This window comes from Euprymna scolopes, chromosome 4 (genome assembly GCF_053919585.1).
Source record: "Euprymna scolopes isolate OS-2025 chromosome 4, ASM5391958v1, whole genome shotgun sequence".
NCBI classification, from domain to species: Eukaryota; Metazoa; Mollusca; class Cephalopoda; order Sepiida; family Sepiolidae; genus Euprymna; species Euprymna scolopes.
Genome location: NC_136485.1, coordinates 67,676,906 through 67,695,060, shown reverse-complemented (window position 1 = coordinate 67,695,060; position 18,155 = coordinate 67,676,906). Strand labels below are relative to the sequence as shown.

Sequence of the window (18,155 nt, the reverse complement as noted above, 5' to 3'; positions counted from 1 at the left end):
GTTCTTTCAAATGATATAAAGTAAAGGTATTATAACAAAAACTTATTAGCAAATACATCATTTAAAATCAAAATTAAAAATTCCGCAAGAGCCTTCTTGTCAACGTAATAATATTGGAAGTTCTTCAATTATCTATCATTCACTCATTTTTACTTTTTTTTTTATATTTCCCTTCCACCACAAAAAGACATGACACAAGATCAGAAAGTGGTGATTGAAAGGTCAGTGCCCATCAAAAAATGCCTGAGCAGCTCTGTTGGTATATTCTGGTATAGACACGTCAGGCAGTTAGCAAGAAATTAACTTTTGCTCAAAGCGCAAGAAGGTAAATCCTGGGAGGATTGACCTACTAAAACTGTACAGCCATACCTAAGCTCGACAGAGCATGGCCAAAAGAGGCACAACAGCTCCCTCTCTGTTGATGTGATCGTCCTGGACATACCCTCAATTTTCTCTGTTCATTTTCTCAAAATCTTTCATCCAGCTTCTCAAAAGGGGCACTTTGGATCAGAACAAAAGTAAAACTTGCTTCAGTCTAGAAGGATTTCTCCTTCATTGACCAAGGACAGAAAACATTAAGTGTAGTATCATCAGAACAGATACTATACTTTGCTCCTAAACAAATTATGATTTGTCTCCCTTATCTTGATAATTGTCAAGTCATCCTTTTTGTTTCTATTGTTCTTTAACCATCTTGTATAGTTTTTCGCCACTGTCCATTCCTGAACCAATATGCTGAAGAAGTGGACAAACGTCTTGAAGACTGGAAGCAGTATAAAATGAGTGTGCCCACTTATGGCGCCATCATATTGGATCCAGAAATAAAATTTGTAAGTGTGATTTTATTTTATTGCTTTATTGAACATAATTATAAAGTTAAATGGTTTTGTTTTGAACTTTATGTCAATCATTATTATTAGTGGGACCTATGGAAATTCCATGGTTCTCTCTTCATCCATCTATAATTCGTTAATAATATTTCACTTTGAATAATGTATTAGAATATTGATAGCTAATCTTTAAATGAAAGCGTCTTTATTGAATATACTAATAATTTTTATCTTTTTAAAGCAATAGTCTTAACATAAAATTGGTAGCTGAATATTTTATCAATAAATAAAGCAAATATTTGAATTTGTATTATTCGGAAAAAGAAGAAAAAACATGTATACTATATAGTGATAAATATTAAGATTGTACGAGAATAAGTTTAAGGCTCCCAAAATTCATTTTCAAATTGTCCACAAAGATCCATAGTGTAACGGATAAAGTACTAGGTAAAATTTAGTTGTGACACTTTCTTAGAGGTTAAAGGTTCAATCTTCTCATAATACAATTTCAAATTACTTAAGACTTCTACTTGCTCATAGCTGACAGAATGAAAGCATTTATGGATTAAATAAAGGGTTTCTTTTAAAATTACGTTCAGATTCTCAAGTTTGACAAGATACACCTTGAGATGATCAGAGATTACATTGGTCAAAACGTATGAATAACCATGAAGAACAGTTATCTGAATAATCCCAATCATACAAATTGTATTATAAAATCTATACTGGACCAAGTCAAGTTGGCGCTTTTCTAAAGGCAAAATCAATGAGGGTATGAACTAGTATCCGAAGTTCGAATTTTATTAAACATATTTACTGGGGAGTGTTATGTCAAGAAGCACCATTTAACTAATCTATATAATTTGATTGCAGAAATTCTCCTCTGGACCAAATTATGATAGGTTTGCAATGACAGATCCCACATACAAATTTATTTCATGTAAACTTTTACCCACCATCTTATGTAACTTATGAACGCAGTTACAGACACATTTATTCGATAAAATAAAATCTTATCTTATTTCTTAGTAGTGACATCATCACGATTGTCAAGACCTAAAGACGAAGTAGCTCATATTTCTACTTCTAACTGAAAAGTCCTCCCACTCTCCCAAACAGGGCCGGGTACTTCTATAACCATTATGACTATGTTGACTTGACACTGTTATTAACTGGATTGTACATTCATACACTTACAACTACCAGTACACTTCGCTATTCAAAAATACTGATTTCTCCCCCATAACAGTCCGCCTATTTTCATTGGCTGCAACGATGACATTCTATTATTCTCAAATATACACAAAAATACAAAAAATGAACACCGCAACCCTAATTCACTACGGCAGTTCAATTGCCGCACATTGTTATACATCATTTATTCCGTATTATTATTCATCGGACTACTGTTCTCAGCTTGAGTGTGATATTCGCAATGTTTCGATCGATATAACCTCCAACCTTCTTCAGGTGCATCTTGTCGAACTCGGGAATTTGGACGGAGTTTCAAGCGGAACCCTTTATTAACTTCACAGGGGTAGCATGCTCTTGTTCCGTCAGCCATGACTTGATAGAGGTCTTAAGTAATTCGCAAATGTATATTTCAGTCCCCCACACTGAGGATTGAACTTTCAACCTTCAGGAGAATATCACTTTTACAATTGATTTTTCCCAGTACTCTAACCACTGCGCCACAGGTCCAATTCAGAAACGTAATATTATTTATTCCATTTAAACTTATGCTGCCACCGAGCAACACCGGTTAGCGAGAACTGCTAGTTTTTTTATAAAAATGAGTACGTTCACCAGTGCTGTACAAAGCTATTGGAATGCTCCACAATGTTAAAGAACGATTCTAATTAAGTGATATCAACAGAACTTGTGTTGAATTCATGTTTCTGAATTTTTTAGATGAGGATTGATAATTTATATTATTTAAATTATTTGCATTATTGTTCCTATCTTGACTGTCATTCTCACAACGTTTCAACTGATGTAACCTTCAAATGGATTGTGTCGAACTCTGGAATTTGCACAGAAATTTGAACGAAACCTTTTATTTAATCCGCAGGGTAGCATACGCTTGTTCTGTCAGTCATGACCAGGTAAAATTCAGTTGAAGTGACGCTCTTCTGGAGATTGAAGGTTCAATCTTCAATGTGGACAATATTAAGAATATAATTTCAAATTCTTTAAGAGTTCTACCCTGTCATGGCTGACATGATGAGAGCATGTTATTCACATAGATTAAATAAAAAGTCCCATTTAAAGATTCAGTGCAGATTCCCGGGTTTGACAAGATACACCTGTTGCTGGTTACATCGATTGAAACGTGAAAATAATATTCAAGATGAGAACAATAGTCCAAATACTACAAATCGTGTTGAATTAAATGTTTTTGTTTTTTTTACATGAATCACATTTTTTAATCGTTTAGCTGCAAAAATAAACATAAGATTCTTTTATCAAACTATCAATTCAGAAAAGTTTTCAAAATTTATATGGCCACTCTGTGTATAAAACACTAACATTTTGCATGCACAATTGTAACATTAACAATATAATTTAATACAAAATTACATTTTTAAAAAATTTTAATTTTCTCAAAATAGTTAAATTGGGAGCATGTCTTTTCTACAAGTGCCGGTAGGAGCTCGACAGATGGTGGTTGTGGGAAGTCATGTTGGTGATGTTCTCAATGTACAGGGTGACCCCAAAAAACCAACTCTAATTAGGCCTCGTTTATGAAACTTTGGTCATAACTAGTTTATTATATTCAAAAGATCACATCAAAACACTAGGGTCTTTGGCCTTTTTTTCTCCGTTGACTGTAAAATGCTCAGAAAAACAATTGAATGTCCTCTGTTTTTTTTTGGGGGGGGGGGGGTCACCCTGTATTACCAACTGAAGTAGTCCAGCGGGTTCAGTTTGGGAGAGGAGGAGGAGGGCCAGTAAGAGACGGGTACAAAATTGTAGCACCTTCTGAAGCCTCTTCTTCTGGGTGTCTTTGGACTTGTGGGTCGGCGCCAAGTCCTGATGCCATACCCAGGATCTGCCAGCAGCCACCTGATTTCACCAGGGGATCACCACACTCTGCAACACATCCTTCAAGCCGATTTCAAAGATGCGAGGTGGCCCTCACTTGAGACCACACCAAAGACCAAAACTGGCCAGAAATTGTTTTCATCACCCTTGGCATGCCCCTGTTATTTGTGACAATCCAGCAATGCATTTTGAGGGTGCTGACAATGGTCCTGTTGTCATACCTTGGATTGGCAGAGAGCATGAGTTGTAGAGTGACACATCTCCGATTTTGCTGGTTGAACATTGTATTATTTTCAGACATGATACAAGGCTCCTATCACTCTTGCGATTTATACAGAACTAGTCAACAATTAGATTGTCTGCAACAAAAAGACAATGGGTTTTCATCAAACAGAAATGGAATCGTGCCGTCTTTTCTAGGGTGACAATTTTATCGTTCCACCCTGCAATTATAGTTGAGTATTTTTTGTTATGCCTATCGGTTGCACATTTAACATGTTGTGCAAACTTTTTCCCAATCTAGCCAAATTCTGCAGTTAAGGTTGGTGTTAAACTGCAATAAATATTAAGACATAAATACCAAGTAAAATAAATATAAACTTTTTTAAACTAATCTTTTTTTGCAACTCTTAATTACTTTTGATCCTCTACCATTGCTATATTTTGAATTTTCTGTAGTGTCTGCTGGTGCAGGGCTACTGGGCCAAGTCAAGTTGGGGTTTTCCTAAAGGTAAAATCAATGAAGAGGAAACTGAACAAGAATGTGCTGTGCGAGAGGTAAGTCATGGTGATTTTTTTTTTTTTTTCATCCGAGTTAATTATTTTGAAACCAGGATTAAATGAAAATAATTAAATCTATGTTAAAATCCTGATATAAATATTTCAAAGTTTTCTAAAAGATGATTTGTAATAAGCATCTTTTGTCCCTGGTGCATACAAACCTTGTTAGGTGCAATAAACTTGCTCATTCTCCTAGGGATGCTGCTCCTCAATTTCCTACAAAGATGATACCTCACATTATTTTGTCTTTAAATGCTACTTTTCAAGATGGTCAAACATTGCAGATTAGAAATTTGCACATCTTTAAGCAATACAAAATTATTCCTTCTCTTTGCCTCTGGTGTTATTAAAATAAATAGACAGAATTACTTTGCAATCTCAAAATTTGAAACTAGTTTCTTTACATTTAAGCTATCAAATAATTAGTTTAGCTATAAAATTTTCTGCAAATCATGTAATTGACAGTTTATTTGCATTCCATAATTTTATAAATCAATTAAAATAGTAATTGTCTGTTCCCCAGTTCGATACAAAAAAAACACCTGATGAAGGCCGGAGGGCAAAACGGCCAAAACGTTGTGACTATAACAACCAAAATGAGGAAGTCAGTCCGACAATCTCAATCAATTAAAATATCATAATTATAGTTGTATAACAATTTGGTCTAATAATTTAAGGACCAAATGATGCAATAATAATTAAACTGTTGGAAATATATTATCAAAAGAAAAACTGACAAAGTTTATCCATACAAAATAATTTTTATTGAAAATTTTTTTTAAGACTATCAAAAATGAATAGTTGGTAAAGGTTGTGAGTTCAAAAAAAATCTAAGAACATTCTAGGTGAAAAATGTGTTTGTTTGTAAAGAGAAATTGAGTAGCCATGTTTGTTTCGGCTGGTGTCGCATGAATTTTATGTAAATAAATGAGATAGTCATATGTTAGCATATTTTGACAGTAAAGGAGTGTGTATATGAACTGTGCACATGCATTCGTTTAGAAGTGTGTGGATGCAGTGACTATGCTTACTAGTTAATGTATGTCCCTCCCATTGCATCTGTTAAGGGCTTACATCTCTAAAAGACCTAGCCATGATGTGTCAAAAGTATGTGTGTTGTTTCTGAAAGGTGTTGAAAAAGCGGAAGAAATTTGTTTTAGTAATATATGCAAATCCTCTAAAGTGATTTTTTTGTTTTTTGTACTGTGATTTGAGCTTTTTTTATGCAATCAAAAGTAGATTCGTAAAAAACAAGGCCGATAACCATTAGTCGCATACTCTCGTGTAATGAATGAATGCATGAATGTGGGATTGACATGAAATTCTTAAAGATAAACTAAAATGACCGAAAAATGGGCTGAAATGACTTAGAATGACTTTGATGAACTTAAGGATGAAGTGAATGACCTTAAGAATTACTTTAATGCTTAAAAAAATAACTGGAATCCTTCAAAAACAATTTGAATGATCTGGAGAATGAAAACTTTGAATGGCTTGAGACTGACTGGTTGTAAAGTGGGTGATCATTTTACATTAAATTAATACAGAAAAGTGATCCCCCACTTTATATCACAAAGTTAAAAACATAAGTACAGCATCTAGTAAGAACAGATACTACACTTTGAGATATTAAATCCTTTATTCATGTTAAAAATACATTGAAAATCAACAATGAACAAAAAACTTAGGCACATGGCCAACTCAAAAGGGGGGGATTGTGGGTGTCGTTGGTCATCCTTGTCACTCCAGAACTAAACAAAATCAAAAGTTTCTCCCAGCTAGTATCTTTCACCATAATACCACATTCACCCTTTCATACTGGGAGACATCCTACTTAACTCCCAATTTTTAAAATATTTTTTATTGACGTGTAAAAACAAAAAAAGATAACAATAAAAATGGTACAATAATTCATTCGTGTCGGGGGGGGGGGGGATTAGTAGGACCCTCCCAACCCCGTCTAGTTGATAGACTGCCCGTTCCACTAGGTTTGTAAAAGGAACCTGGCTTCTGTGGGTCCGTCTCTAAGTGGGGATGCCCTCTAGATGGGGGTGAATGGAGAAAAGAAAATTTTGTGGGTAAGGAATGGGGGTTAGTTTGTATTTCTTTCTCTCCAAGATGAGGGAAATTTAGAGGGGGTGAAAACAAAAATTGCAAGAAAAAGGGGGTGGGGATCTTGGAGGCTTCCTAATCAGAGAGGGATGGAACACACACTCAGCTAGCTGAGAGGCTATTTCTTAAATCTTACTTTACGGAACTGCGCGTTCCACACCTAGGTGGGGAACACGTATTCAAATTTGGCTCCTCTTCGTACACACAGACTTACTACATGTATCCATTTTCTGTCAAATGACACGCGATGCAGCCTTCTTCTATCACATCTGATCTTCACCCGTAGTTGGTGTTTAAAGAAAGCAATCAGATCCTGATCAGAAAAAGACAACACCCCCCCCCCCGGCAACCTTGCAGACGTGACGTCCAAATCACCATTCTCGCCACGGCCAGGATTGTAACATAGACTATTTGTCTTTCCCGGTTCCACGGTGGCCTCACATTGTCCACGACATTGGATACAGTAATTGGGCGAGGATGCTCAGGATCAATGCGAGCCGTCACCTCACTGACATACGACCAGTACCAGCGGAGTTTGCAACAATCGAAGAAAGCATGATCAGTCGTTTCTACGGCCGTTGTCCCACAACGGGGACAATCAGGCGACTTCAAAAACCCAGAACTGCATTGTACATTGTTGAGTAGAAGTGCATTTCGGGCTAATCGCCAGGTAAGAGAGAACTCCGAATTGTTCAGATGACTTGAACCTGACACCCAGATCCACGCGGAGCGGATCTCACTCTGCTGCCAACCCAAACGCGCGCATAGCGGGTCGTCAGCAGCCCCCTTCACTAGATCCCTGTGGAGTTCCATACGGGTAGCAGTCACAAGGTCGCTGGACCTTGGTAGTCGTTTTAGCGCGGCTCGGCACTCTTTCATGTAGGCAGATTCTCCCCGCGGCCTGCGACGGCTCTCAATAGAAGGGTCAAGAACGAGGTCAGGGAAGGCGGCAGTAACCACGGGGTGCCACGGTTGGTCATCTTGCATATAGTGGCTCAGGAAGGCCAGCCTCTCAGCGTCTCGATGACACTTCAAGTCCGGCATTCCCAAGCCTCCCTCACACGGACGTTGAATACAGACCTGTCTGCTCACCCAGTGTCTTCCTCTGTCCCAAAGAAGTGAGGACAAGAGTTCGACAAGAGCTGTTAGGTGTTGTGCAGGCAGGGGAAGTACGGCCAGTCGGTAAAGGATGAGAGGAAAGACGTAAGTGGCGCACGCCTCAGCTCTACCCTTTAAGGAAAGTTTCCTAGGAAGCCACGAATTGACTGCAGCCTCCACCTTACCGTACCTCCAACCAATTTTTGTCAAGCTAACTTTCAAAATCATACACGTAGAAAAAAAATGGTAAAAAGCAAACTATAGTTTAAAAAATTATTAAAGAAACTAAAATTAAAATAAGATTCTCAAGTTAGTACTAATCCCCTATCAAAAAAAAAAATGTTCTTACTAACTAAATACTACCCTTGTTCTAAGTATTATTATCATTATTTTTTAGGTTTTATTATTTTAGGTATTATTATTATTGTAGTTGTTCTAGATGTTATTGTTCTCCGTATTGTTATCATTATTATAGTTATTATTTTTGTTCTAGGTATTATCATTATTATGATTATTATTACTATTATTGTTCTATGTATTATAATTATTGAGTGTTATTACTGTTATGATTATTATTATTTTACATACTGGTGTTATTGTTTTACATACTATTATTATTATAGGTATTTGAAGAAACTGGCTTTAATATCAGTGAGCTGATCAATGCCAATGATTACATAGAGAATCAGATGTACGATCAACTGACTCGGCTTTACATCATTGCTGGTGTTTCACTGGACACAAAATTCCAAACCAAAACGAGAAAAGAAATTAAAGTAAGTACATTCATTTGTTAACAATTCAAATTTTTTTCTCTGCACCGAAAACGATTTTCTCTTTTCTTCTAAAAATAAAGATATTTTATATTTTAGTTTTAAGCTTTTAGTAACACATGCTGGAGTCTCTTCTCCAACACAAGCACTGCCATCTTGTGTTTGTTTTAAGTACACACAAGATTGAAATAAAAAGATGAATAGGCATAAAGAAGTGGTTGAATTTATATTTCTTAGTCATAGAGAAGGCTTGTTAAAGACAAACAGAAGATGGATATAATAGAACCTGATACATAATTACAGTTAGGAACACAAGCGAAATGTATTGCCAGGGTAAACGATAGTATAGAGATTTGTAAGTAATGTATAAATAAATACTGGTTTTGTTGAATATATCTGGGAATGTATAGCTTCAGCCAGTAAAAAGCCATAGATTATTTTTTCTTAAATTTTAATTTTTCTTTAAATTTTTTTTCTTCTCTTAAAACTTTTATTTTCTTTTCTGAATTTTTTTTTTTATTTTCTTGATTTTCTTTTCTTTTTTGATATTTTTTTCTCTTATATTTATTTTATTTTTTTTAATTTTTTTTTTGTTTGGAAATTTTAAAAAAAAATTAAAAATTTTCTTTTTAAGTTTTTTTTTTCTTTCTTTTTTCTTTTTTATATAATTTCAGTGCATGCAGTGGTTTCCTGTAGATGCTCTGCCTGCCCACAAAAAGGACCAAATATGTCGAACACAACTCAACATCAATTCCAATAACTTTTTCACGGTGATTCCTTTTATAAAGTAAGTGGAATAAGTTTTTGCCTTTTATTATCGCATTTTTATTAAATTGAAATGTTTTTGCGTGAATTTAAAAATTTTCATGCTTCCATATATTTAGTTTACTGTTTTTTTTGTTTTTTTTCAATTCACCTCAAACAAGCACACTACTACTGAGACATTGGGGGTGATTACTATGAATTGCGGTCATATTTATAAAGGCATCCTAAATGGGCAGTCATGCAAAGAGATGCTTGTCATATTACATAAAAATTTCTGCATGTTGGTACAATTATAGAAACGATCAGAAGGTAATTCCAAATACAAGCTATACAAAGAAAGAAACTTTGAGTAAATATCCTGGCATCTGGAAACCTCTAAAGAGAAGGAGTGGGTTTTGCTGCTTGTTGAGCCTGCCTACCTATCTACTAGCACTTTTTCTTTTTTTCACATTCTTTTCCTTCTTTGCTGTGTGACTTCAAGCCTTTTTTTCCCCCCTCCACACACAAATATAAACACCCAGGCAACACTGGGCATCCCCACTAGTGTTTTCATATGTGATAATGTTTTCATGCTTACCCTGGAATTTCCACAGGTTGTGCTAGTAGTAATAAATCCTTTTATGTTTGAGTTATTATAAATATGTTTGTAAAGCATTACAAAATTGTTACCAAATGAAATTTTAAAACCAAAACTTATCATGGTATGCTAGTACTCCCAGTAGTACTATCCACAGCTGGGGGGGATGCAATTTGGTGTGTCTGTACTATGCAAACGGCTCTTCCTCGTATGACACTATCAGCTTCCCAGTTGTAAATAATAGGCACATCCCTTTGTAAATGCAGGGGTTAATCCCATCTAAAGATGTGACTGGTCTCTCGTAGGATTATCAGTATCATTAATTCTCTCCAGAGAATTATCTGGGCTGAGAGAACCGACTGTTGAAATCAAACACTTGTTTAAGAGGAGTGAACAAAACATTGTTTTAATATGAAAATATAAAATGTATTTACTCACTTCAAAGAATTGTATACAACTCAATAGTTAGCTTTGTACGTGAACGGAATCAAAATTCCAACTGCTCGTTCTCCCTCGTGGTGACAAAAATGAGAGAAACATGACTACATATGCAAAAGAAAAAGATAAATATTGTTATTAAGTAAATCAATCGGGGTATCAGTTGATTTGACCTTTGTCCCATCTGATGCACCCACCAACCTCACCAGTGATTTTTTTTATAATCAACTTGACTTTCTGATGCAGCGCTTACATTTGGAAGTGTAGTGTCATCACACCACTAATGCAATAATACCTTCTTGATTTTATTTGTCTCCCTGCAAGTACAGAGAAAGTCACGCAAAAGGCTTATAAATCTGGAGAGCTCCAACTTGCCCAAAAGAGCGCTTATCATTGTGTCACAGTTGATTACTAGATTATTAATTAAAACATTTCAGAATCTCTCTCTATTGGTTTCTTCTAATTTCAGACCTTTAAAAAAATGGATTGCAAATAAGAAACAACAAAATGTTGATCTGAAATCGCAATTGATTGGCAGCCATGTTGAAATGAATGGGGTGATTGCGCCAGCTCCAGGAAATGTCCGTCAGCTTACAGACAAACAAAGAATGAAACAGCAACAGAACTACAATCAGCAAATCTACGCAGATTACCACGAATATCATAAGCTGAGAGATTGCAAGTCAACTCCTTTGTCGGGTGGCAATGGTTTTAAAACCAATGGCAACAAAATGAACAATAGTTGTAGCAATAGTGTTGAAGTTGGCAACCATCTTACAATTTCCGATTCAACAAAGAATGGGCACAAATATCATAAGAATAAAGCCCAACACAGTGCATCACCAAAGCAGAATTATAAAAAGATTTTGGTAAGTAATGCTTTCTGCTTTCTTTACTCTCCATTATTGCAGCTTTTCATCTTGTATATAAAATTAAATTAGATTTTCGACTTTTGTCATAAATAGTTTTCTTCCTACAAAATCAATATTATATTCTAAATAGCCATTTTATCTTGAATTTCTTTATTTATTTTTTTTAATTTTCTTCCTTTGAAGATTGTAACGTTGGGTATGGAGCAGCCAAACCAGCTGCCATTGCCCTGCTTTTTATTGAAACCAACCGAGAGCTCTTTTTAGTATCCTCGTTGTTCCCTTAAGTGCAATTTGAATGTTGGTTCATATTAAGAAAATAAAATATAATCTGGGAAATCTGACATATTTGGCTAATCTGATATATTAGAATTTTGAAATGGGAGATTGTGCCTATATTGTGTCCCCCTAAAGAAACTAATTTAGGGAATGTCATTAATTTATGTTTAATATCTATTTTTAAGATTTCACAAACTGTAGCTGATTTGTCACAAAAGGCTTCCATTCCCTTTTTACTCTTTGCATAAAACTAAAACTAAATATAGTGCACATTACAACATTTTATGCCTATCAATTGTGCCTCAAAATTCATAATGATCGGTTAGTTTAAGAGTGAATTCTATATTTAGCAATAATAGGTGCATATATAAAAATGTGAGACAACCACAAAATTCTTGCATAAGCCTGAAGAATCCTAGCATGGATGAAACTTAATGTAGCTTAATCGCCATATATATTTTATAACTTACTACCTAGCTCAACATACATATTGAGCACTGTTGAAGTAAATACTTAAAATTTACGCATAAATTTATTCCTACAAAATTAATATTTAATCTGAACAGGCATTTTAATTTGTAAAACGTTCTATGTTAAGAATGTAATTTGAATTAATTCCATTCAGTAAATAATCTATTTGATCTATATATAGCTATTATTTCTTTTTTTAAGAAGGTAGTTAACTTGTATTTGTCTAATACTGACTTACTTCCCTTTGTTTTGAAGAGAAAATATTTTGAAAAATAGATACTTAAATCTGTTAGGAAAAAAAACAACAGTATTGTTTCAAAATAAAGAATCTATATATTTATAAAAGTGAACGTGTCTGTATACATTTCCCTACGCAATAATTCTGTCAATTTTAAGTCTACAGACTCAAAATTTGATAGGGTACTGAGATTTGGGAAAATCATTGTAATCTGTTTTCGGCCAGAAATTTGGCTGTTAAGGGGTCAAAGTTCAACGATTTGACCTTTGAGAAGTCTACCAAACTCCTCCGACAATTTTGGATCTAAACACTTGTAATTTTAGATATAGATTCATTGGACATGGATCTAACTTAATAACTTGATTTGAGACCCAAACAGTAAATGTTAAGGTGTCATAATAGGAGTCAAAGTTTAAAAAATTGACTGCTTTTTTGCTCAACATACACTTCCAAACACCTGGGCAACACCGGGCTGAAATGCTAGTACCAAATAAAATGCAAGTAAATAAGCTGCCAAGCAATTCAGAGTATGTACGACTAATCTATTAGCCAACCATGCCTGGATGGAGAGGGGGGGACCATCGCCTCCTATGGGATGAAGTAAAAATAATAAACAGAGAGACCCACTGGAAAGTGAGAAAACTTAAAGAAACAGCTCACATGCTCGGACATAACAACCTACTGAGCAAACCAAGCGTAGAGCTGAATGCAATTTGGACACCTCTAATAGAGAGAAAACTTTGAATAACAACATAGATTTAACATTAACAAAAACCAACTAAGAATTGTCCTAGTGACATATGGCCAAGTGGTCCTAGACGTTGTATCAAAGTTTACAGTTACCCAAAGGTACTGAGTTCAATCCTGAACGAAGGCAGTGAAAAGTAACATTCAAAACAGAGAATCAGCAACTATGTCCCAGAGCCTAGCTGGAGTCCGAACACGGTACCCCCGTAATAATAATAAACGGTTCCCCAGTTCGATACAAAACACCTGATGAAGACTGGAGGGCAAAACGGCCGAAACGTTGTGACTATAACAACCAAGATGAGGAAGAAGTCAGTCCTACATCTCAATAAATGAAAACTCCTCATCTCAAAAATACAGACAATTACTATTTCTATCTAGTTTGATCATATATCTATAGATAAGTGAAAAAAAAAATCACCTCCATTAACCATTTACATAATCATTGAAGCTCTAGAGCGTCTATTTGCTTACAAGAACATTTAAAAAACAACGGCCACTTATAACCATATTAAACAGAAATTCGAATTAAAATCTTACAAAAACATTTAGACAATGACCAGTTATAAGCATTTAAACAGAATATGAATTACTTCCCCTGAATTAACTAAACTTTGAGCGTTTGGATTTAAAATAAAAAGAAAAGAAAAAAGAATTATTTCCCCTGAACATGTAACGGAATTAATTGATCTTTGAGCATTTGGATTTAAAATCTAAACAAAACAGCCACTTTACAATTTACAGCCAAGAGAGAGGATTTATTTCTCCACTGATGATGGGTTATTACCCGAAAGGGCCTTTGGAATAAGTACCATCCACAGCTGAAAAAAAAAATTCAGGTTGATAAATAAATAATTATAAATAAAAAAAAATAATATAAAAAAAAATTATTTATTATTCATTTATTTTTTTATCTACTTATAATGTTTGTACATTTCTGCATTGTAAACCTTCAAAAATATATTTCATTCTTTAACAATACTTCAAGCAAACCACGCGATACTTCTTAATACCTCCAATTTTTTATTTCGCCCAAATGGATCAGAAATGATTGCAAATTGCATTATTATGATGACTGAATTTATGCATTCATGACCTGAAGGTTTCATTTCTATTACAGATATTGACAGTGTGAGAATCTAAGAAAGCAAGCCCTGTCATAGACATGCATTAGAAACAGATTCGTCATTGAATTCCTGGCAAAAGTGTATTGAAAATGGTGGTGACTATGTAGAACAATTGAAGTATGCATGGTCCCCCATGAGTCCACAGTGAACGAGGCATAAAAAAAAATGACTAAGTTCAGCATTCCCCCACCTCCTTCATTTAGCCCCAAAACTCCCCATGGGACGTTGAATCCGGGTGAAAATGATCAAACGGTGCAGTTTTAGTCCTTAACATATGTAAATTTGAATTCTGCACCATGCAAAAAAAAGAAATGACTGTCTCTCACCCCCCCACTCACCCAATTTAGCCCCACAGCCTTAACATATTTAAATTTGAGTTCAGCACCATGCAAAACTGCATACACCCAAAATTTTGGGCAAATATGGTAAAATAGTCCCGAAAATGGAATGTTTTTATTAGCCCTAAAAAGAGCACTTGGGGCACACCCAAGTGTTATCGCGAAGTATAGACAAACAAAATTATATAGAAATCCAACACATCAATTTTTTTTAATAAGCACAAAAGTGTCAATTTTAGCCATTTTAACCCGCAAGGCACCCTTAGGTGGGCAACCAGAGTTTTTCCGGAAAATCCATTCTGTTACTTTTTTATTCATATCATGTTTAATGTTTGTGCAATTTTTCAAAAAATTTCAAGGCCTTGTTATTGAGAAAAGTGCGGGCGGACGAATGGACAAGGGTGAATTTACAGGTTCACATTCCTTTTGTCAGGGGAACCAAAAATAAATTGTGTAGCACAAAAGGTCGCTTATTTTCATGGTACCACTCCCATCTTTTTAAATCTTAAACTTTTTGAGTTAAAAAAATATATGAGGCTTTACTTTTGGAACAACCTCATTTGTTTTTTAAATAAGTATGCAAAAAAGAATATAAAACTTAATTTTCAGAAAAATAAATTGCATTTATAAAGTGTATTGTTTAAATATTTTGGCAACCTTGCATTGTTTTGGTTTTTGTTTTAATATTTTTTTTCTTATAACATGAATTTCTTAATTTTTTTTTTAATTTCAGAGCCGAGACAAAATGAAAGAATTTGATTCAGGTATTAGGAAATTTTTATATTTAATAAATTTTATTTTTTTTAAATTTTCATTAATTGCTTAATGAAATTATTTGGGGATTTAAAAATCATTTGATTATTTTTTATTTTGTCAGCTTCATTTAAACGTCATTCATATTTGATTAGCAAGTCATTTTATCAAGCAGTTAATAAGATGCCTGTAGTTATTGAAAATAGTGGAACTAAAACCTCACTTTATTGATACAACCAATTTGATAGGGCCTTGATAAGTGGTGAACTCCATGTAAAAAAAAAAAAAAAAATTAATACAACCTATCTTCAATATGGTGTTTGTTGAATATTGATTCCAGGATTATGTAATTTTTTAAGTCTTTCTTTATTAATCCAAGATGTTTTAATGTAAAAGAAAAAAGATCAATCAGATTCTATTTGAAGTAATATAAAATAAAGATGAACTTTTCTGTCTGTATACAATAATCAAATAGTTAAATATATTAAAATTTTACTGTCTCTAGTATGATTTCTAAGTCAGAGGTTTGAGAAGAGGAGAACAAATCATATATCTGACATTGTTTCCACTTTATTGTTATCACTTCCTATTCTCATGAACTAGATTATTTCCAGGTATGGTTGACCTCCATAGCCTCTTCATGATCTCTTTTCTTAAAGACATTCTTTTTACAATATCACGCTAGATTTACCTGAACAAATATATTTTAAATATTTAACTAACTTACCCACCAATATTTAACACCATTTTTTTTTTTTTTTTTTTTTTTTTTTTTAGGATTCTGCCTCTATGATTTGGAGCTGAACAAAGCAACAGCTTGGTCAAATTTCCGACTGAATTTAGAGGCCATTTGGACAGGGCTTCCCTGAGTTTGTTGTCAAGAGAAACTTACCACTTCTCTGTTTGTATTGCTGAGGAGTTTTGTATCCGAGGTACCAAATGTTGGCAACAGAAATGATCACTGGAATGATTAAAGGGTGGGAAGGAATAAGTTGATGTATGCACACAGTTATAACGTGGCAGGTGGTTATCGGCAGCGTATCATGGCATAAAGTGGATAGGAATCTGCTATCTCCTTTTATGTGAGACTAAGAAATGCAGAGAACTGCTGGCTGGTTCTCTGAAAGCAGACAAGAATGTTTGGAAAATCAATAACAGTTGGAAATTATTTAATTCTAAATTATCTTTAAAAAATATATTTAGATAATTTTGCTTCCAGGAAACTTTGTTTTAATCGTTCTTTATATTTTTTAAATCGAAGCAGTTGACTAGTTATGAATTCAAATTGTGGATAGATCAGAACCGATATAAAATGATCTTTTTAGATGGTTTTTAAAATATTTCCTAAATAACTCTCAAATATTTTACATATGTATGAGAGAGAGAGGATAAGATGTAATTATAACTAGTAAACAACATGTTTCTGTTTCATTCCCAAGGGAACTCATCAGGCAATTGATCATTATGTTAATTACTTAACATAGATATATTTTTATATAACTACCTAGCTCTACATATTTCTTTGGCACTGTTGAAGTAAATACTGAAAAATTATACATAGGATATTATTTTGTGGTGTGTGTGTGTGTGTATATATGTGTATGTATATATATATATATATATATATATATACTTAGAGGTATAAGTGGGATAAAAAGTGCTCAATACGTTAGTAGAGCTGAATGTTTTTTTATTTTACAACCTCAAGATATTAACTTAGTTCATTACAGTTGTTTCTACAGACAGGGGAATTCCCTGTCTGCTTTGTCAGATGGTGAATGTTAAAATGATAAGAGGATATATTTTGGGGACGTGTAAATATTAAGAAAACGAGAACTAGAGAGAGAAAATATAATTATAAAAATAATTATATAAAGAGAGAGAAAGAAAAAAGGAAGAAAGCATAGATATGTGCCATGAACAAAATCGGTTGAATTAAAAAGGGGATTACGTATTTGAAATGGGTTAAAAACGTCTCAACAGAGCAGACGGTATTTGGGGTGGTAAGGAAAGTGATAAGTTTCTTAGGATGTTGTTCACTGCAGCAATGTTAAGAAACGTCTAGTTGATTGTATTTTAAACATATGTCCTATACAAGTTATATAGGCTCTGGAAGCATCATATTTAGGAAAGCAATAATATGGTAGACGGTTAACATGTGTCTAATTATATTTATAGAATCTTATTTTTTATATTGGGTTTATTGCAATTGTGTGATTTAAGTGTTATATAAGAAGGAATAAACGCCCTTTTTTAAGGGTATAATATATTTATAAATCATACTATACAGCAGTAAATAGATTGGCAATAGAATAGAGATGCCAGATTTTTAAAAGTCAGTAATCAATCCAGCTCAGGGACTTGAAAGATAATCGCCATTTTTTTTCATTGGTCAACAGGCTAATTATATTTATCGTTGTATAGTATCATCTATAATATGGATATAAATATAAAATAAGTTTTTATTTTAAAGATAAAATTTACCTAAAGGTTTCAATAACGAAAATAGAATGCTGTCATGTTTAAAAGTAAGCTTCTTTTTCTTTTTTCTGTTTTTTTTTCTTCTTTTGGAATTTTGACTATTAAGTATAAAAAAATTTATGGAAATGATCTGTCCTTTCTTGTTGCGATTGAAACACCAAAATTCTTTTTTTTTTTTTTTTTTTTTTTTGCATTTCTATCATTTCTAACAGGATATTATTAGTTATTGTATTTTTTATCTTTTTTAAATAAGTTTCAACAAATTAATTTAGTCTTGATTGAAACCAATGCAGTTTTACAAAAGGTTGAATTTTATTTTTAACTTCATCTTTAAAAAGTTTTAATGTCTGCTTCACTAACAATGTCCGACTAAAAAAGTCTTTTTTTTTTCTTTTTTTTTTTTCATTTCCATTTTCGTTGTAAAAAAAAAAAAC

At 33.7% G+C, this 18,155-nt stretch overlaps 1 protein-coding gene across 1 annotated transcript in view; it reads left to right on the top strand.

Annotated features, from left to right (window-relative positions):
• The window catches only part of LOC145268210 (m7GpppN-mRNA hydrolase-like), a 38,776-nt gene extending 20,900 nt beyond the window's left edge, over positions 1–17,876 (top strand). Inside the window, exons 3-9 of the mRNA XM_080123503.1 lie at positions 703–830; positions 4,554–4,652; positions 8,489–8,641; positions 9,313–9,425; positions 10,888–11,287; positions 15,221–15,251; positions 16,018–17,876. Of these exons, the coding sequence (XP_079979629.1) occupies positions 703–830; positions 4,554–4,652; positions 8,489–8,641; positions 9,313–9,425; positions 10,888–11,287; positions 15,221–15,251; positions 16,018–16,109 (1,016 nt within the window). The 3' untranslated portion in view covers positions 16,110–17,876. The remainder of the gene's footprint in view (positions 1–702; positions 831–4,553; positions 4,653–8,488; positions 8,642–9,312; positions 9,426–10,887; positions 11,288–15,220; positions 15,252–16,017) is intronic.
• Positions 17,877–18,155: the final 279 nt, after the last annotated feature.